The sequence below is a fragment of the Capra hircus genome, chromosome 3, assembly GCF_001704415.2.
Source record: "Capra hircus breed San Clemente chromosome 3, ASM170441v1, whole genome shotgun sequence".
Classification (NCBI taxonomy): Eukaryota; Metazoa; Chordata; class Mammalia; order Artiodactyla; family Bovidae; genus Capra; species Capra hircus.
The window spans coordinates 91,650,413-91,672,521 of NC_030810.1; the positions used below are offsets into that span (position 1 = coordinate 91,650,413).

A 22,109-nucleotide genomic window follows, 5' to 3' on the forward strand; every position below is an offset into this window, starting at 1 on the left:
AAGAAGACCCAGGGCAGCCATTAATAAATCAGTTAACATTTTTTAAGCATCAATGAACCTAAAAAAAGATTAAAAAACCGCACAAATTAAAGAAATATACATGAAATCAACAAACGTCATTTTTACCTATCATACTGGTAAAGATGGAAGACAGCCACTATCAGGAACACAATACAGAATGGGTATTCTATAACATTTAAATTTACATATAAACATCAGAAAGACACATATGGTTTACCCAAGACTTCATATTATCCAGTATAGTACCCAAATAAATTAAGTTACTATGTCAAGTATGAAAAACTGTTTACAAAGAATTTAACACTACTGTTTAATAATCTAATAATAAATAATAATTTAACACAACTATTGTTTAATAAATCTAATCTGAACAGAATCTAATATTCACTTGACTATTCAAAAAGAATCCAGGTTCATCATATATTCCCTCAAAGTCAAAATTACTAACACATATTACAATTCTTCTGGAGATGAACAGTAAAGTGAAATAAAAAATAATTCAACTTGAGAGAAGTCTATTTAAATCAACTTCGACTCTGTACTGGATAGCTGTAATGACCAGTATTAAGATATATCAATGAATACCTGAAATTGCTTTATATTCATTTCCTGTCTGCATTGCAGTTAATGCTCCCTTGTCTGCTTCCTGTGTAACCGCCCCCAACATTCTTTTCACTATATCATACAAAACTACAGGGTGGGAGAAACAGTATGCAATTCTTCAAGAGACTATAGGTTTACTTCCCTTTCTATTTTTGGTTGTACTTCTGTGGTAACCATCTCAAACTACTTTAAAAACAGGTGTCAATGAGTATTTGCAAAGGAAGCATGTTAGTTGCTCAGTCATGTCTGACTCTCTGCAACCCTATGGATTGTAGCCCACCAGGCTCCTCTGTCCATAGCATTCTCCAGGCAAGAATACTGGACTGGGTTGCCATTTCCTGGATTTTCCTGATCCAGGGATCAAACCCAGGGCTTCTGCACTGCAGGCAGATTCTTTACCATCTGAGCCACAAGGGAAGCCCAGAGTATTGGCACAGATGTGGAATAACTGAAATCCTCATACAAGAACACTGGTGAGAATATAAAATGGTGCAGCCACTGTGAAGAGTTGGGTAGTTCCTCAAAAACTTCTATGACCCTGAATTCTACTCCCAGAAATTTAGAAAACTGATAATCTATGCTCACAAAAACTTACACATAAATGCTCACAGCAGCATTACTCCTAAGAGTCAAGAAGTAGAAACTCAAATGTCCATCAACTGATGGACAGATGAACAAATTTGATATATTCATAGAACAGAATATTCGGACAAAAGAAGGAATTAAGTACTGATATATGCTACAACATAGATGGGGCTGGTAAACATTATGCTAACTGAAAGAAGCCAGAAACAAAAGGCCACATATTGCATAAGTTCATACATACAAAATGTCCAGAATAGGCAAATTCATAAAAACAAAATAAATTTGTGGTTTCCAGGGACTGGAAAAAGAGAAATGGAGAGTGACTGCAAATGGGTAGCTTCTTTTAAGGTGACGAAAATGTTCTAGAATCAGATAGTGTTGATGGTTGCACAATCTTGTGAATATACTAAGAACCACGGACTGTACTGTCCATTTCTTAAAAGTTGGATCTCATGGTATGAGAATTATATCTCAATTTTTTAGAGCAGCCAATACTTTAATAAAACAGTAAATAAAGTTAGGCCATATGTCTGCAAGGAGGAAAAGGTTCATGACAGAAAACATGGATCCTGTTCTTCCTATCCCACTTAGAAAAACTAAAGATGGGAGGGGATATATTCTGGAACTTCTTGTCTTGATTCCAAAGCTCTTGCGCAAGCTAACAAGAAAAGTCTAATAAGGGCTCATTTGCCTTATGATACTCAGGCTTTTCAAAAATGTGGAGCATCCTTCCTTCCTTCATCTGTTCTCTGTTAGAATAGCCCTAGAAAATTATGTAAAGTTTGACATTAGCAACCTTTCTAAGCTTGCTAACCTTTGAAAGTTTCTTAAGAATTGGAAACAAGTCTTGTTTCTTTTTATCTTCAGCGTCCACTTCAGCATGCAATGAGTGCTTGAATGACTCCTGTAACATTGCACCTAACTATCCCTGGTTGCCTGCTGCTGCTGCTGCTAAGTTGCTTCAGTAGTGTCCGACTCTGTGCAACCCCACAGATGGAAGCCCACCAGGCTCCCCCGTCCCTGGGATTCTCCAGGCAAGAACACTGGAGTGGGTTGCCATTTCTTTCTCCAATGCATGAAAAGTGAAAAGTAAAAGGGAAGTTGCTCAGTCGTGTCCGACTCTTAGCGACCCCATGGACTGCAGCCTACCAGGCTCCTCCATCCATGAGGGGTGCCATTGCCTTCTACACCCTGATTGCCTAGAGCCCCTCAATACTCTACTTTTCCATACCTACAATCCCAAACCATCTCCCCACTACCTCTATGGATAGCAGTGGGAGAGAAATGGATTTGTAATCAGGTGCTAGGCTTTGAAATGCAACTTACCATTTATTGGATGACTCTGAGAAAGTCACTAACCTCTCTTACTCTTTCATGAAATAAGGATACTAGATATCATATGAGATGATTTCAAGCATTAAACTGAAATTTTATAAATTATAAGCTTACAACTTACAAATTTTATTTTTTATCGATATATTCCAAAATTCTACACTGTATAGTCCAGTACTCTTAACACCACTACACCTACTAATCACTTAGCCAAAAGATTTCTCCTATTACCAGGGAAGCAATCAGATTAAGAGAATTCACGAGTTAGTGATTCTGAGACAATTCTAAAGTTATAGAAACATCCTTTAAAACTATACTATAAATCCACTAAATACATAAACACTAAATTGCAGCCACCAAGTCTCACAGGTCCTAATGTTTTAGCGATTTCACTGCTCCTTGCTCCCACAGTGACCCTTGAATCTAAAAAACTCATACTATACATGAGATGACTCAATACAACCTTTAAGTTTTATACTAATTTTTTAATGCTTTTAATTCAAATACATTTATAAAATTTTAGAAGGCACCAAATGATATTCTTCTTCAGAAATAATGCTACAGGTGAAAGGGACACAACAGCTCAGAGACCCATCCTGCCCATCTTCTACTCCTCACTATTACTTCCTCTCTCAGTACTGCCCCTGTACATGCCTGATATCTGCACCTTCCAACCTCCTCCTTTCTCAGTCAAAGCTATCTGCACAAGTTTCTTTTGCACCTAACAGAAGATTCACAAAAATTTAATTTATTTTGGTCCTAGGTCTTCTCTCTGGATCTAATGAAGCAAAAGTACTGCATTAAACACTAGGTTTGCCTGTTGGCAGGTGATAGGTAAGCAAAGCTGACGCCCTGTAGCTTTAAAAATATTGAGAAGTACTAGGTCTAGCACATGTAAGTTTTAAAAATTCAAATATTTAGACCAAATTTTTTTGAAATTTCCAAACAAATATTGCAGCTGCATTAAAAAAAAAAATACAAAAGCAACCAGAAATATATACTCAACTCCCTAATTAACAAAAGGTTTTAAATCTCTCATTCAACTTAAATACAAACCTGTATAGGTGGAATATCTGGCAGCGACGGAAGGTTTTCTGGATTGGTAACTGAGGGAATTAATTCTATTGCAGTAACAGATGGGCTGGTGGGACCTCGATTTGCATTCGCCATAGTAGCTGTAGTAGGGCTGGTTGGATTGACTGGGTTGTTATGTACTGACACAACAGGAAAGGGTCCAGCATGCCCTGGATTTGAATGCTGTTAGGAAAAGAAGATGTTATCATTACTTGAGCTGCCAGGATAGCCTAATATGAACAGTATCTTGACGACAATTTTCAGTTAAGTAAGGATATAAAAATTCAGTGTTTGATACCTCTGGAGAGACAAAGAAATGAGCCCTCTCAAACTTCCACAGGAAAAATAAAATTCAAACTTAGCCATTTCATTTTCTGTCCATTTTTGTATACTATTTAGGAAAAAAAAATACTTGCAAACAATTGTACCCTGTCAATCTGGTGATATGATTTTACTTGAGAACAAAGATATATAAAAATAGATGATCTGGAAGTCCCTAAAGTTTTCAATCATCAGACACAGAGAACCTCTATTCTGTCTATATTTCACTTTGACACTTTTGTCTTAATAAAAATAACTGTGTATTGTGTAACTAATATGGTAGAAAGAATGACGAATTTACAAATGGAAACATGGTTATCAATTCCTAACTCTTAATTCTGTGTGACTTTAGGCAAAATCACAATCTTGGTAATTTAGAAATGTGGAAAATGACAAATGAAAATGGACACTTGTCTTTTTGAGGGTTTTTATGAGGATCAGTTAAGATAACATACAGAATTTAGAGACGAGCTAACACCTATCCTACTCAAACTCTTCCAGAAAACTGCAGAGGAAGGTAAACTGCCAAACTCATTCTATGAGGCCACCATCACCCTAATACCAAAATCAAACAAAGATCCCACAAAAAAAGAAAACTACAGGCCAATATCACTGATGAACATAGACGCAAAAATCCTTAACAAAATTCTAGCAAACAGAATCCAACAACGTATTAAAAAGATCATGCATCACGACCAAGTGGGCTTTATCCCACGGATGCAAGGATTCTTCAATATTCACAATTCAATCAAATTGAAAGATAAAACCATATGATTATCTCAATAGATGCAGAAAAAGCCTTTGACAAAAAAACCCTCCAGAAAGCAAGTACGGAAGGAACATACCTCAATATAATAAAAGCCATATATGATAAACCCACAGCAAACATTATCCTCAATGGTGAAAAACTGAAAGCATTTCTCCTAAAGTCAGGACCAAGACAAGGGTGCCCACTCTCACCACTACTATTCAACATAGTTTTAGAAGTTTTAGCCACAGCAGTCAGAAAAGAGAAAGAAATAAAAGAAATCCAGACTGGAAAAGAAGAAGTAAAACTCTCACTGTATGCAGAGAACATGATCCTCTACATAGAAAACCCTAAGGACACCACCAGAAAATTACTAGAGCTAATCACTGAATATAGTAAAGCTGCAGGATATAAAATTAATACACAGAAATCCCTTGCATTCCTATACACTAACAATGAGAAAACAGAAGGAGAAATTAAGGAAATAATTCCATTCACCATTGCGTCAAAAAGAATGAAATACTTAGGAATAAATCTATCTAAAGAAACAAAAGACCTATATACAGAAAACTATAAAACACTGATGAAAGAAATCAAAGATGACAAAAACAGATGGAGAAATATACCATGTTCATGGATCGGAGGAATCAATACAGTGAAAATGAGTATACTACCCAAAGCAACCTACAGAATCAATGCAATCCCTATCAAGCTACCAATGGTATTTTTCACAGAACTAGAACAAATAATTTCACAATTTGTATGGAAATGCAAAAAACCTTGAATAGCCAAAGCCATATTGAGAATGAAGAATGGAACTGGAGGAATCAACCTACCTGACTTCAAAGACTATGCTACAAAGCTACAGTCATTAAGACAGTATGGTACTGGCACAAAGAAATATAGATCAATGGAACAAAATAGAAAGCCCAGAGATCCACGCACCTATGGACACCTTATCTTTGACAAAGCAGGCAAGAATATACCAAGGAGAAAACACAATTTCTTTAACAAGTGGTGCTGGGAAAACTGGTCAACTACTTGTAAAAGAATGAAACTAGAAGACTTTCTAACACCATACACAAAAATAAACTCAAAATGGATTAAAGATCTAAACGTAAGACCAGAAACTATAAAACTCCTAGAGGAAAACATAGGCAAAACACTCTCCAACATAAATCACAGCAGGATGCTCTATGATCCACCTCCCACAGTAATGGAAATAAAAGCAAAAATAAACAAATGGGACCTAATTAAACTTAACAGCTTCTGGACAACAAAGGGAACTATAAGCAAGGTGAAAAGACAGCCTTCAGAATGGGAGAAAATAGCAAATGAAGCAACTGGCAAAGGATCCATCTAAAATATATACAAGCAACTCATGCAGTTCAATTCCAGAAAATAAACGATCCAATCAAAAAATGGGCCAAAGAACTAAACAGACATTCCTCCAAAGAAGACATACAGATGGCTAACAAACACACGAAAAGATGCTCAACATCACTCAGTATCAGAGAAATGCAAATTAAAACCACGATGAGGTACCATTTCACGCCAGTCAGAATGGCTGCGATCCAAAAGGATACAAACAATAAATGCTGGAGAGGGTGCAGAGAAAAGGAAACCCTCTTACACTCTTGATGGGAATGCAAACTAGTACAGCCCCTATACAGAACAGTGTGGAGATTCCTTAAAAAACTGGAAATAGAAACTGCCATATCACCCAGCAACCCACTGGTGGGCATACACACTGAGGAAACCAGAATTGAAAGAGACACATGTACCTCAATGTTTATCACATTACTGTTTACAGTGCTAGGACATGGAAGCAATCTAGATGTCCATCAGCAGACAAATGGATAAGGAAGTTGGGGTACATATATACAATGGAATATTACTCAGCTATTAAAAAAAATGCATTTGAATCAGTTGTAATGAGGCGGATGAAACTGCAGCCTATTATACAGAGTGAAGTAAGTCAGAAAGAAAAACACCAATACAGTATATTAATGCATATGTATGGAATTTAGAAAGATGCTAACGATGACCCTATATGCAAGACAGCAAAAAGAGACACAGATGTAAAGAACAGACTTTTGGACTCTGTGGGAGAAGGCAAAGGTGGGGTGATTTGAGAGAACAGCACTGAAACACGTATATTATCATATGTGAAATAGATGGCCAGTCCAGGTTTGATGCACGAGACAGGGTACTCAGGGCTGGTGCACTGGGATAACCCTGAGGGATGGGATGGGAAGGGAGGTGGGAGGGTGGTTCAGGATGGGGGACACATGTACACCCATGGCTGATTTATCTCAATGTATGGCAAAAAAATACTTCAATATTTAAAGTAATTAGCTCCAATTAAAATAAATAAACTTTAAAAAAAGAAAAAAGAAAAAAAGCTACGGTTTTTCCAGTAGTCATATATGGATGTGAGAGTTGGACTATAAGGAAAGCTGAGCACCAAAGAATTGATGCTTTTGAACTGTGGTGTTGGAGAAGACTCTTTGAGAATCCCTTGGACTACAAAGAGATCCAACCAGTCCATCCTAAAGGAAATCAGTCCTGAATATTCACTGGAATGACTGATGTTGAAGCTGAAACTCCAATACTTTGGCCACCTGATACACAGAACTGACTCACTGGAAAAGACCCTGATGCTGGGAAAGACTGAAGGCAAGAGAAGGAGAAAACAGAGGATGAGCTGGTTGGATGGCATCACCAACTTGATGGACATGAGTCTGAGCAAGTTTCGGGAGTTGGTGATAGATAGGGAAGCCTGGCGTCCATGGGGTTGCAAAGAGTCAAACACGACTGATTGAACTGAACTGAACTGACATACAAAATAAACAAGCTACAAGGATATACTGCATAGCACAGAGAATATAACTAATATTTTATAACTATAAATGAAGTATAATCTTCGAAAACTGTGAATCACTATGTTGCACACCTGAAACACATACTATTGAAAATCAACTGTATCTCAATTAAAAAAGAAAACAAAACATTCGCAGTAGGTTTCAGATATATTTTCTCAGGATGAAGAAAATGTCTTCTATTTAGTTTACAAGATTACCGTGACTCATTACTTTTATCAGATATCTTTCTGTATCCATTGAGATGATCCTTAATATGGTGATTTAAACTAATAGAGTTGTTTAATGTTCTTGTCGTCTCAAGATAAATTTAATTATATGTGATAAACATACATACATATGTGTTATGTAAAAAAAAAGATAACAGATTAAAATCTTTGGGAAATAACTTAGTATATACATATAAATCATCTGAAATATTTTAAAACTTAAAATTCTAACAGTCAGTGATTTCTGTAGGACCCAAAGTCTAAGGATAAGGTCCTAAGATGGTTGGTCTGATTTTGTAGCTTCTGCACCATTCTAAAGGGTGTACCTGCCTCCTGGTACTATTTTAAGGCTTTCTAAGAACTAATGGGTCATTGTGTATGTGAATACTTTTAAGGAAATTAAAATCTAGATAGTCAACCTTCATATATACTTTTTTTCTGAAGAAAACCCAATTTACCTAAGAGTGTACCACGGTCTGTGAGTTTTTTCCCAACTATTTCTTTCAAAACTGCCCTTCTCCAAAAATAAAAAATAACACAGGACATCTCTAACTCATCCCTAATCTAATCCAGCATATCACCCCAGCATAAAACACACACACAAAAAAACAACCCTGAAGAGATAGGCAAATGTACAGTTGAAAATAAAGGCATCAATCACCAGATAGTGTCTGGCTCTAAACACAAATCTTTGGATTGAGCTCTGATGATAATTAATGATCAACAAAAATGATGAAAGGCCTAAAGAAGTTGTCAACTGATAAATCAATGTTGTTCTGACTTACTCTCAACAGTAAAAGGTAACAAACACACAAATATGCATAAATGAACAGGAAAGGAAAAAGGCTCTATCACATAAAGAAATGTATATCTCAAAGAATTTAATTTTTGTTCCCTAATATTCTTAAACCATGTAAATATATATCTTAAACTGTATAGGAATAATTGTAATGAAAATCTGGTCTAAAGAAAAAGTATTAATGCTTGATAATAGCATTATAAACAGAAATCAGAATTTTAAAATTGAAAGACTTCTTTCCAGCAGAAAACTGCAACAAGCTGATTCACAAGTCTATCAAACATAAATATATTAAGATAAAATTCTCTAAAAGTAGAAAATAAATTCAAGTCAAGGAGAAAAAAGTACGTAATTTTGACTTTCAAAAAATAAATTGCTAAGATAAAGAAATATTGTATGATATCCCTTATATGTGAAATCTAAAAAGAAATAATACAAATGAACTTATTTATAAAACAGAAACAGATTCACAGACTTAGAAAACAAACTTATGGTTACCATGAGGGAACAATGGGGGCAAGGGATAGTCAGGGAGTTTTGGATCGATATGTACACACTGCTATATTTAAAATGAATAACCAACAAGGTAGAGCACAGGGAACTCTGTTCAATGTTACGTGGCAGCTTGATGGGAGAGGAATTTACGGGAGAATGGAGACGTGTATTTATGGCTGAGTCCCTTTGCTGTCCACCCAAAACTATCATAGCACTGTAAATCAGCTATAATCCAAGAGAAAAAAAAGCTTAAGAAGACGACAACAACAACAAAAAAACCAATCTGCTACAGTATTTGGGACTCCAGTGGATCCACTTAAAAAATAATGCAAGGGTTTTACTTTATAATGTCAGTATTTATAATATGGTAGACAGTAAGCCCTTTGCAATTATTTAAACTTAAACTCAAGGCTGTGGTTTTTCCAGTGGTCATGTATGGATGTGAAAGTTGGACTGTGAAGAAAGCTGAGTGCCGAAGAATTGATGCTTTTGAACTGTGGTGTTGGAGAAGACTCTTGAGAGTCCCCTGGACTGCAAGGAGATCCAACCAGTCCATTCTGAAGGAGATCAGTCCTGGGTGTTCTGGAAAGAATGATGTTAAAGCTGAAACTCGACTATTTTGGCCACCTCATGCGAGGAGTTGACTCGCTGGAAGATTCTGATGCTGGGAGGGATTGGGGGCAGGAGGAGAAGGGGACGACAGAGGATGAGATGGCTGGACGGCATCACCGACTCGATGGACGTGAGTTTGAGTGAACTCCGGCAGTTGGTGGTAGACAGGGAGGCCTGGCGTGCTACAATTGATGGGGTTGCAAAGAGTCGGACACGACTGAGCAACTGAACTGAACTGAACCTTAAACTTGTAATGGAAGTTTTAAATGTCAACCTTCAAATGTGAGGTATGTAATACAGTATGTATTTTTCAAAAGTCTTTCAGAGGTAATTGAGCCCAAAAGTTGGAGGACCACTTCTCTAGGATGGTATCTGTGCAACTTTAGTATGCAGGTCCATCTAAATTAGTACAAGCTCACATACTTCTGAGTACTCCCCTCCTGTAAATTCTGATTCAATGGATATGGTTCAGAATGTATTTATGACAAGGTGCCCCAGTAATTCTCATGGCCTTTAAAATTTGAGAAACATCACTCTAACAATGACAAAATGACCTTTTTTTATATATCACTAGAAATCCTATGTAAAAGTAATCATACCCTCAACAATCTACTATTCAAGCAAAGATTAGAAAACATGCCTCTCTAAACACAAGAGTAGGCATACCTATCCTAAAGTAAACACCACCAAGTAAAGAGAGGAATAAAAAAGTCAAAATGTCACATTAAAAGATTAGAAGAACAATTTCAAGAAACAAGTTTTATTCTTAATTTTATCATTACCTCAGGAACTCTGGGTAAATAACAAGCTCCTTTATTTTTCACTTCTGTAAAATGAATTGGTTGGACTAAATAAGGGATGCTCAACACAAACTATACACTGGGTTTAAAGACATCAAAGCTCTTAAAATTTAATACAAATTTTATATGTATTTTCCTGGGAAAGGAAGATAACACAGCACTGGTCAAATTCTCAAAGGTATTATTGACCACCCCTCCTCCCTTCCTCCCTCCCAAAACTGATTAAGAAAATTGCTGTCTTTTAGTTTTAAAATTGTATGATTCTTACAAATGTAACTCTAGGCATACTTGTCTTTGGAGGTGTGGCTGCATCATGGAATACTGAGGGCCGCTGTGCCTGGGTATCCCTGGTATTCGGGCAGCATTCTGAGCCAATCTCATCTGATGGGCTTGGAAAGCTCCACAGTTCATGTTGCCTCTTTGCATTGCTTGAACACTGATCAATCTTGGAGGCTGCAACAGGTATATATTGCATTTATGTAATAATATTTGTAAATTTATCTTTCAATCATAAAATGTTACAGTAAAAACAATTTTCTCAGGATAGTAAAAAGTGTAAGTCATTCTGCTTGTGTCTTGCCCCAATCTCCTTCTCTTAGTCTAAGTGTGTTTCAAAGCCTATCAGCATTAACTTAATCAACACCGGATTAACAGTTTTGATTTGTATGAGAGAGAAGAGAGCAGGGAAGATACAGGAAAGGAAATGATTTGACCAAAGCCTAAAGAACATATCAGGTATCAGACAGAAACAACATGGTTCTCTGACCCAAAACCACAGGTGTAGAATAAAACAGATGTGGGATAGAGGGATAAAAATGTGTATACCTCCATAGTGTGTGTGCTCAGTCGCTTAGTGTCAGACTCTTTGCCAAGAACACTGGAGTGGGAGGCAATTTCCTACTTCAGGGGATCTTCCTGACCCAGTGATAGAATTCATGTTTCCTGCATACTTCCATAGTACTAGTGAGTTAACTGTTCCCATCATAGTATTTAACTCTTTTCGTTCCTCATACATCCCCCACATCCCTGCCATATCCAAAGAAAATGTTTAAACTGACCTTTGAGCTCTGTCCCTTGATCTCTGTCCCCATCAGTAACTTTGAAATGTGTACCTCACCTATATGGCACAGAGTACATACAGACTTGCGGTCTTCCTGGTTTGTATCAGTAATGTGACGTAGCACTCACCTGCTGCTGTAACATCTGAGGGGCTGCCTGTCTGGAGTGCTGCTGCGTTGCTGTGGTGGTTGTTGGTACGGGGGCAGGCGGCTGCTGCATCCTCATCTGTTGCAACTGCTGATGCTTCTGTGCATACACTTGCTGTTGCATATGTTGAAGTCGAAGCTGTGCTAAGTTAATCTGTCCAGGGGTTTTACTAATGTGGTTTGTCCCTGGAGGAACTTGCCCAACTACAACATTAGGAGTATAACCAGGAGCTGGTTTACTCTCTATTACTAGATTACCTGAAGGATTTAAAAAAATGAGAATAATTTGCATATAATCAACTAACATCTACATCATGGACTAATCATTATATTTTCCTCTTTCCTCTGACAACTACCACCTCTCGAAGCTGCCAATAGCACAAGAAGCAAGGGAGCAAGGTTCAAAGATGGTAACGATCAGAAACCTAATATAGTCCAAAGCCAATTAACTGACTTCTGATTACTTAGAATGATATATTATCTGCCCTTATTTACACAAATGTACAGAAAATTAAAGAGCTGAAAGATACACTATGAGAAGAGGCCCACCTAGTCAGTCTAAATAAATTCTCTCCCAAGGAGATTCAAGGATATCTGAGATTGCTAATACCGATTCCATCTGCCTTTGAACTGTCAAAATGTGCAGGGCAGAGTACTACACTGTCTTCTATGGACATGTTAAATGTTTTAAACTATTACTATTTGTATCCTTGGCAATGACAAATTCTCCTTCCTTTTTCCAAAGTCGAGTACTTTCTAGGAATAGAAGGCATATTTTAGGAAGGTTTGATCTAAAGTAGAGTTGGCAAACCTTTTTCCTATAATAAGCCAGTTTTTTAGGCTTTGCAAGGCCACATAAGATCTGGCATATACTTTTGGTTTTAACAACTCTAAAATATAAAAGCCAAACTTAGCTACCACATCACACAAAAACAGTTTGCTGATGCCTGATCTAAAGGTATAGCCAAACCTGAAATATACACAAAGATTATTATTATTTTTACAAAAAACCATTCATCTCTGCTCTTAAAGCTTCCAATGGTGACCACTTGCCTATTCTGAAAATAAGTTTTATCAATCTGCAGACAGCTCTAATTGTTGATTGGGAAAGGTAGGGAGGGCAATGTTTTATTGTAAACTGAGCTATTTGTACGTTTATCTATAATTTTCACCTACAGTCCTTAGGTCCACACTGCAGAGTAACAAAAGCAAAGTCCATTTGGCTTCCATGTCAAAAGAGCTACTTTTATCTTTCAACCATGCCTCAGAACATGGGATCTGGACACATTAGCATGCTGAAGGGCTTCCTCAAGTGGACAATTTTGTACAATTAATATATAAGCTACTAAGCATGTAAGAAATTATTTAGAGAAAAAACTCATTTGCTAAGTTTTTGACATGTAACAGTCAATAGCAATTTTAAAAGATGTGGGGAGGAAAGTTAGAAATAATCCCTACTTTTGAAAACTATACAGAGGAGACTCTCAACATTCTTAAAGATGTAATGAACAAAACTGAAGTGAGTTTCCAATGAAGAACTTATCTTTTAAAAGTTTACATGCCAGAATGACACTTAAAATCTTGAAGTACCTAAGATTTGTTTTAGCTGCTTTCTCCTAATTCAGTGTTCCAAGTTACAGCCATACAACTAATTTCTTACCTAAATTGACTACATTCTTTGCCCAAAAGGTAGGATCACAATGGAAACGTATTGCTCCATTAGCAGCAGGGACAGGATCACACCGTGCTTTCAAAATATGGCGCAACTGAAAAGTAATCTTAAAGGGAAAAAAATCACATTAGTCTTAAAATTAAATACCACTTGAGAAAACAAACAAGATAAAGACATAATAAAACCTCATGTAGCCCCAGAGTGTCCATCTCAGATGAGACAGAATCAGTTTAAAAAAACTATATTAACAATCAAACGCACATGCTTGAATTTCTGCCATTTCTGGTGATAAACTACATTATACAAGTAGGTATTTCCAAAACCTATGACTGATTCAAAACTTAGTGTATGATTTCATTTATATGAAATTCTAGAAAATGACAAAAAGCAGACTAGTGGCTGCAAAATGCTAGGGGTAGAGAAAAACAAAAAAACATTTGCAGGTAATGGAAACTTCCTTTATTTTGATGTGATGGTGATTCCTTCTACTGAAATTCAAAATGTAAATTTACATAGGTATAAGTAGCATCTTAATAAGGTCAATTTGAAGAGAAAGAAGGTGTGATGGGTCTCACCAGTCGCTTGCTGTACAGCAGTGCCGTGCTGCTCCCACTTGCGATCGCCCAGTTTGTAAAGTTCATAACGTGTTTCACCTGCCGGGAAAGGCCTGTGATGTCATTCTGTTGCTGCAGTAACTTCATCTGTCTTTCTTTTGTAACATTCTGAAACAGAACAAGAGGTTCACTGAGGAATTACTATACATATCAGTTCAATTTCTATTGCAAATGAACATAATACTTATATTTATCTTTAAATATGGGATAACTTAAGCTCCTCGTTATTTAATGAGTCTATGATCAAGGACAAAGTTACTAACAAAAGAGGGACTAAAATTTAGTTCTTAGTTCTCTGGACTAAAACGGACATTGTACATACAGAAACTAATGTTAATTATGTCTTCCTTTTCCTTCAGAAGATGAAAAGTCTTTGTTAAAAATAGTGTCCTTCTATTAGGCTAATCTAATATATAGAGCTTATAACATATGAGCTGACCTTTAGAAATAATTTTATTATCTTAACTAAATACACTTCTCAGGCCAAAGAAAATTTTGTGTTACCAGTGCCATCTACTGGTATGGCAATGAGGCTGAAAAAACCTATTCTTTTAAATATTAAGACAAAAGGAGAAAGATGAATTGCAGAGTGGAAGCAAAGACCAATTTGAGGAAAATGCTACAAAGGAAAAATAAACTGCTTTCTGGGGATGAAACTTCCCAGAAGGAATAGAAGATGCTCTATGTCCTTTGACTTTCAGCATGCTAAACAACTTGCCTCTTCAGTCCCTTAACCACTTTCTTACAAGTGATTCAACTGAGTTTACTGAACAATTTTTCTCCTAAGGAAATAAGTTGCTCACTTTATAATGTAAATTAGTAGATAAAAATATTCAACTGATGGGAGTTTTATTTACAACTTCCCAGAAAATCATCTCTTTATAAAGTTTAGGAAAACCTCTATTTTACAAAGTTTAGAAACATAGTACACTAGAAAATATCTATTGCTTAAATTATCACCATGTTAGAAATATGTGACAGATTTATCACTAGGTATTTGTGTATATTTTAGCAATAAAAGGCACTTTAATTCAAAACTTTTACTTCAAAAGTTCTTGAAATGGTTTCAGAACATTACTTTAGACCTATAATTAAAATGTATTTACTGTAACTTAAAAGGTATCAAAAATAATTGCCTGCTCCTGCTCTCCCTTTACAAGATCCTTTTTAAAAAAAATCTATTAAGCTTAAATGCAACTAGGCTGGATATACAACAGTCACAAGAAACCTCAAACTAACAATATGCGTGAGAGTACTTTTAATCTCACAATAGCAGAACAATGGCAACGTGTATTTCAAAAGACAGAAATTCAGAAATAATACTCTGCTGACATATATTTATATGTAATTATGCCTAATATTTCACAATTTTGAATAAAGCAATAGCAACAGGAAAAAATCTATAAAAAATTTGAGGTTAATAGTAACTAAAAGTTAAACAATCAAATATCCATGTGATTTAAATTACTTTTCAATTGTACTTTAAATGTAACCCCATATTACCTAAGCCAATTTAAAACCACAAAATTTTGAGAACAATCAACTATGGTCAGTAGAGTCTCTGATTAAAACAATCTGGATTTCACAAATTGGCTTCTCATCTAGAAATTTACATTCATATATTAACCTCAAAATATGGAACATAAAGACATAATACAACAGAATTACCAGTAAATTTAAAGTTTATAAATTTCAAAATGAATAGCATTTTTATGAAAACTATGGAACATTAAAAAATAAAATGAAGCACCCACATGAGTCAGTTAAGACTCCCAATATACAATGTCAAAGTTAAACTGAGGGCCCATCTTGAGGGGAGAAGAGGGAGTGTGGCAGGTCAGATTTGTCTTCATGTATATCACATTTTAGTAATAATTCTTTCATTTCTAAGAGGCCAACACTATCTCCTAACTGATATGGCTAAAGTATTATTAATTAAATTGGGCTATAAAGTAACTAACTTGAAAAGAGGATTTTCCAATTAAAAAAACACACGAAAAAAATTTTAACTGACTTTACTTTCATACCCCCCGCAACCAATCTAAAAGAGCTTTCAATAAACATTAAAAACAGCTACAGAGCAAGAGAAGCAGTTTTTGTTTTATTTTGGCTTTAAACCATACCTCTAGCTGCTGTAAGAGAGATTTTCCTTTCTTATTAATCTCATTGATAAGGGTGAAAATGGCCACTTTAATTTCCTGTTCTACTCGTTTGTTAGTCTCATTTACTTCTTTTATCCTGAATAAGAGAAATGCATCATTAGGTTATCGACTTATCCTACGTCTCTGAATTACCAACTGTAACAGAAATTCATCCAACTGGGCACTTAAACGAGTAATTAAATTTTTGTCAAATGTACAACTTATGTTTTGGCAGACCTGACCACTCAATTTGGCCCAAACAAGTTATGTATGTAGACAAAGAATGAATTAAATATTTAGTAATTTCAAGTTAAGTTCATAAAGGACAGTTTATTACACTACATGGCAATCTCCTTTAGTTTCTATGACATGAAAGTGATATACAAACATCTGCCATCAATGATTGCTGGTTAGTGTTAAATATGGCACATTGGTTCTATTTAATAATAGTGCTTTTCAAGAACAATGAATAAAGAACCAATGTTGCAACCAATACTATTATCTTTTGAAATAGTAGGAAGTGTAGAAGCATTTAGGTTCACTTATAACTACTTCAAATTTGAATTCATATATACTCATTGCATGGGTTTTTCTCAAAATGACTTACTTCTCAAAATGTTTTAAGGGAATAAAACACTTTCATTCCTTTTATAAAAATAGCTGTTAAATGTTTTAGAAATAAATATAAGCTACCATGAAGTTATGAAAATTTTGGTTGCAAATATGAAATAGCCAATACCTTGCTATTTATAAAATAGGAAGAGAAAAATCCCACAAATATAAATACATAAAATGTTCACAAACAATCATAAGATGGTAACCTTCAACTTTTACACATTCTACTTTTGTACAAACTATAACTAACACTTTCAACCACTAAAACTGCCTTTCATTTATCAAGTACAAATTTGAATAACTTGAATACACTGGGTCAAGAATGTAGTTTTCCTTCCTTTGTACATCAGGCACTGATTTGAAATTTTTACTCAGTGCTGTCCTTATCTTATTTAAGTGAGTGGAGGACAATTTTTTAAAAATGAGAGTGCTAATTACTAGTGCTAAGAAACACATGACTCAAAATGATTCGGAAAAGAAGGGAAGTTCAAGAAGGAGGGAACATACACATACCTATGGCTGATTCATGTTGATGCATGGCAGAACCAATGCAACATTGTAAAGCAATTATCCTCCAATTAAAAATAAATAAATTTAAAAATTAAAAAAAAAAAAAAAAAAAGATTCAGCCAAAGGTTGAAATCATTAAGCATGCTGACAGTAGAGTCAAACACCCCTAGGTTTAAGCATGGATAATATACATTCAATTGTAAAGGAAGAAAAAAAAATGAATGTACATTAAAAAATGGAGAAAAGTCATCAAAGAATTTAAAAGAAGTATAATTATAGATTTTAATCTTAAATGCTTTATTTTAAAGCTTTCTGGAGATGAAATTCTTTCTCCAACCATCTGTAATCATATGACACATAAACCTCACTTGTCTATACAGACTGAGGAATGTTTATACAAAATATGCCTAACATACATGTATAAAAATACAGGACTGTAATACGAATTATCTTTCTATCCTTTCTCTGTAAAGGATAACCATCTGTAATTTATGAGAAGGCAGCTATCCTCTCCAATATCGTCTACAATGTAACAGCAGTATAAAAAACATCCTGACATAACTACAAGAACAAACTAAGACTAGTATATGTGTATATATATTTATATATTATCTACAATCTCTGAAAAGCCTCTATTTTCCTTTGGTATAACCTTTTAGGATGAAAGTTATAACATCTCTTAATGTCTATTATTATCTAATATACTATATAATCACCATTCATTCATCTTCAATATTTTAAGTATTTACTGGGTCTTTTTAAATCATCAAAAATTAATTTTAATATTCTAGAGAACCTAGAAGTCTTAATTTTGTGAGTCTGAAGAACAAAAACATATGAACCCTTATTCATACCTCTAGGAACAAAGGGGTTTTAATTATGTCAGCTCCAAGCGTGTGTCCGCAAGGACTCCTTTAAGAGTCCTAATCTTCTTAACCTACTCACTTATGAACTTAGTCCCAACAGCCATTGTGGGTTTTTTGTGTCTGTTTTTATTTGTTTGTTTGTTTTGTGGCCACAGTGCATGATCTGAGTCCCCTAACTAGGAATCGAACCCATGGCCCCTGGAGTGTAAGTATGGAGTCTTAACCACTGGACCACCAGAGAAGTCTCAGTCCCACGTGCTTTATCAATAAATTTAGTTAATTTAGAAATTAACAAAAATAGGATTTCTAAAAACTAGTGTTGGTGATTTTAAAAAGCTAAAATTTGAAGGTTTACTATGTGCCAGAAACTGTGTTCTCCTAATAATACAACTAAGATAAGTACTGTTTTTAATGCTTGTTTTACAGATGGGAAATTTGCCCACCATTCTTCATATTCACTCCTCTGTCTTCCACAGTCTCTAGGTAAAATTTTATAATTCAACTCTTTATACATTAATTGCTTTTTCTACACTTAACTAAGCCTTATGAATACTAGAGTGATATTAATTATATAACAGTCAAAGATGTATCCTAAATGAGTATCCAAAATTTTAGTGAATTAAATTTTCTTTAATAAATATCATAATCCAAACTCAAATCATTTACTCCTCAAAAAAAAAAATCTTTTCCACATATGCTTAATATAATATAGAAGGAAAACAAATTTAAGCTGGACCCACTTTGTTTAATAATCTTTAAAGTGAAATTTTGGTTTTACGGAACCACACTTACCTATTCTGCACCTGAGTAGCTGCAAAATGAACATAATTCTTCTTCTCAAGAAGCTTAGCCAGTAGATTCTCAATTGCACCTTTCTGGTTTTGAAAAGCTTCTTCCAAAAACTGATACCTTCAAAACAAAAAAAACAAAAATAACATTTAAAACAGAAAATTTATGACTGTGATTTGGGAACAAACAACTGCTGGATGAGTCAACCTTGAAACCTTACTTAAATGATCAACATTCTAAGAAGGACACACAGCCCTTACATTACCAGCAACTTTTAACTATAAATTTTCCTTCACTCTTAACCTGACCCAGTGAATCCACTTTAAAACAAACAAACAAAATTACTCAAAACTGCTCAAGTGTTCTTACATTAGAGTTTTGATTCAGGATTGCATTTTTTAAAAATCCAAATACTGGCATGAGTTGTATACATTTTAAATCAGAAAATATAATCACATTACACAAAATACTTTCAAAGGTGGGAAAACTACCCACAATTTCAAAATCATAAAATCACTGCTACTATTGTAATATATGTGTGTGTTAGTTGCTCAGTCGTGTCCAACTCTTTGCGACTCCAAGGACTGTAGCCCACCAGGCTCCTCTGTCTATGGAATTCTCCAGGCAAGAATACTGGAGTGGGTTGCCACTTCCTTCTCCAGGGGATCTTCCCCACCCAGGGATCAAGCCCATGTCTCCTGCATCACAGGCAGATTCTTTACCATCTGAGTCACCAGGAAAATCATGCAGAAATATAATATAAAAGATCTGAAGAAGAGAGAAGGGGAAGATCAGCTACAACTCTAAAGACAGTAGCTCAGATGATCAGGGTACAGTACTAATGGGTACAGCTGAATAAACAAGCTTGAACAATGGTATCTGACTCTGTCACAATGATCAACATCTTTGGTAATTCAAAAGTTTAACTGGAGCCATAACATCCATGGTATAACTTAAAAGCTGAACACCTAGCTAAGGCAGAATCAAGAAAAGATTGCCAGAAAAGAGAAGCTCAAGGTACTGAAGAAGTTTTCCTTATCTATGTGGACACAAATCATTAAAGTAAAAGCAGAAATTCAGATGCAGAGGAAGGCTATGAGCACCTAAATGTTTGTATCTTTAGTAAAGGTCTCCGTTGTGGTAAACACAGGAGGAAAGGCTCTGACGTTGTTAACAATAGGAAAGTTTGCTGAGTGGTAGGGTTTAAGATGTAAAGGAAAAACAGAGAATTAGAATGCAAAGTTTAGAACAATAGGGTGAGCGTGGTTACACAAAACAGCTGGCAAATGAGGTTTTTATTTTGTGCATTAAGAATTTTTTATTATAGTGAAATATACATAATGGGCATATCATTCTATGATTTTCAAGGAGAAATATTTTAAAGCAAAAAAAGAACCTATCTACAATGTAAAGTCTAGTACATGGTAACTTGTATGATATGTTAACTAAACATCACAAAAGCATGTGAGTATTTTAATTTAAAAGGCTTTTAAAAGAGGTTCTGTTACAAAGGTGAGCCAGACTATTCCTTCATTGAAGAAACATTAAAGGAACAACATTTGATTCATTTCCTATACCATTTATTTCTCAAAGGCCAAAATGAAATTTGACTTTGTTTAATCTGTATGGATAAAGCAGGAATATGAGATTTCCATGCTAACCCTTTTGACTTAAGCTTTACATTGTAAAGAAGAAAGATCTTTTGACCCACAGTTTAAATATGTCAGCAAATAAGAAGGCATTGGGCAGAAAGGTCAACTAGTACCATAACTCACAAAATTTTAATTCATGAAATTTCAATCTGTACAATTTTATTTCTTTCCTCAACTCAAAATAATGTTTCAGAATCCTACTTCTAGAAATGTCTTACTGCATTCATATGAACAAGCAGGAAGCAAATACACCATGATACACCTAGGAGAAAGTATATTCCCTTTCATGCCTTCATATAGGTGTTGACATCTACACTGGATGTTAAAGGGTGAGTAAGACCTTTCTAGGTAAACAAACCTGGGAAAAAGGTAAACAATCTGAATGTACGAAAGTACACAGTTCTGAAGCCATCTGCCAATTTCAGGGCTAAGGAAAAGACAAAGCTAGAGAAACAGGGAGGTACCAGGTGTTAAACAGAAGTGTACATTTTGCTGAAGGTGGACTCAGATAATAAATAATAGTTAACCATCAAGAGATAGGTAAAACACTGATAATCGGATGTGCTTCCATTCACCTGAATGAATGTCTACTGTATTACTAGAAGAAAAATACTAACTTTAGCTTGAAAAACAAATGAACAATAAAGTAGTTTTGGCTACAAGCTCCTTCTGATTCTCTTAGCTAACAGAATAAACTAACACTGAATTTTCTTTTTGAACTAATCAATGTAATAGGTGAAATACTTCAGAAATGAGGGGGATGAACAGTTAATAAATGGGTTAACCATAATTTTGTTAATATGTAATATGCAGTTTCTCAGATTTTAATCTTGCATATGAAGCAGTGATTCTTAACATGGAATTCTTCACCACAGTGAGTTATTTTGTGTATTTCTAAATGTCTATATAAAAATTACACACACCCACGATTTAGTAATGATGGGCTTATAAGTTAAGACTTTTTTTCCTTTTGGCTAAAATTATAGAAACTCAGTATAACATGTATGCTATCAATTATCATGTTTTGGACAGAATCATTATGCTTATATATATATAAATTTATTGAGAAATAAACTATTATTTAAAGCTGTTTGCTAAGTTTTTGAAAAGAGGGCTCTCGTAAGTATGGGAAGTGAATAAAAGAATTTTTCCAAAGGCTGAGAATCACTTAGCTAAAACTGCAAACTGTAACTTCTGAATGCACATTTAAAGTCTTATCAGACCCTGAGTTGTAAAAGGATGCCACTCTATTTGCCAAGTAATTATTCTTGGCCAAGTAATTATTCTTAGTAACTATCAGAGAATTTTTAACAGTTGATAAGATTTTACTCTGGCACTTCTAGGGAAATATATCATCTTAGTTTGTATGCAAACTGAATGTCTAGGTAAACATCCTTTAAAGCTGATATGTAATAATTCTGACTCAGTGTCTTCCTTAAATCAGTTATCCATAAAATTTCATAAATACGAATTATATAAATTTTCAAGCATAGGTTAAAGCACAGATTCAATCGCACAGAACCAACCATCCACTTGCAAAAAGTATCCATTTATAGTTAATTTT

General features: G+C 34.9%; 1 protein-coding gene across 2 annotated transcripts in view; it reads right to left on the reverse strand.

The window, feature by feature from the left end:
- Positions 1–22,109, reverse strand: part of TRIM33 (tripartite motif containing 33) — a 146,458-nt gene that overhangs the window by 23,804 nt on the left and 100,545 nt on the right. For both annotated transcript variants that reach the window (XM_018045942.1, XM_005677991.3), the window contains exons 5-11: positions 18,897–19,013; positions 16,096–16,210; positions 13,934–14,080; positions 13,347–13,464; positions 11,670–11,944; positions 10,770–10,934; positions 3,598–3,798 (exon numbers count right to left, since the gene is read on the reverse strand). In XM_018045942.1, coding sequence (XP_017901431.1) covers positions 3,598–3,798; positions 10,770–10,934; positions 11,670–11,944; positions 13,347–13,464; positions 13,934–14,080; positions 16,096–16,210; positions 18,897–19,013 — 1,138 coding nt within the window. The remainder of the gene's footprint in view (positions 1–3,597; positions 3,799–10,769; positions 10,935–11,669; positions 11,945–13,346; positions 13,465–13,933; positions 14,081–16,095; positions 16,211–18,896; positions 19,014–22,109) is intronic.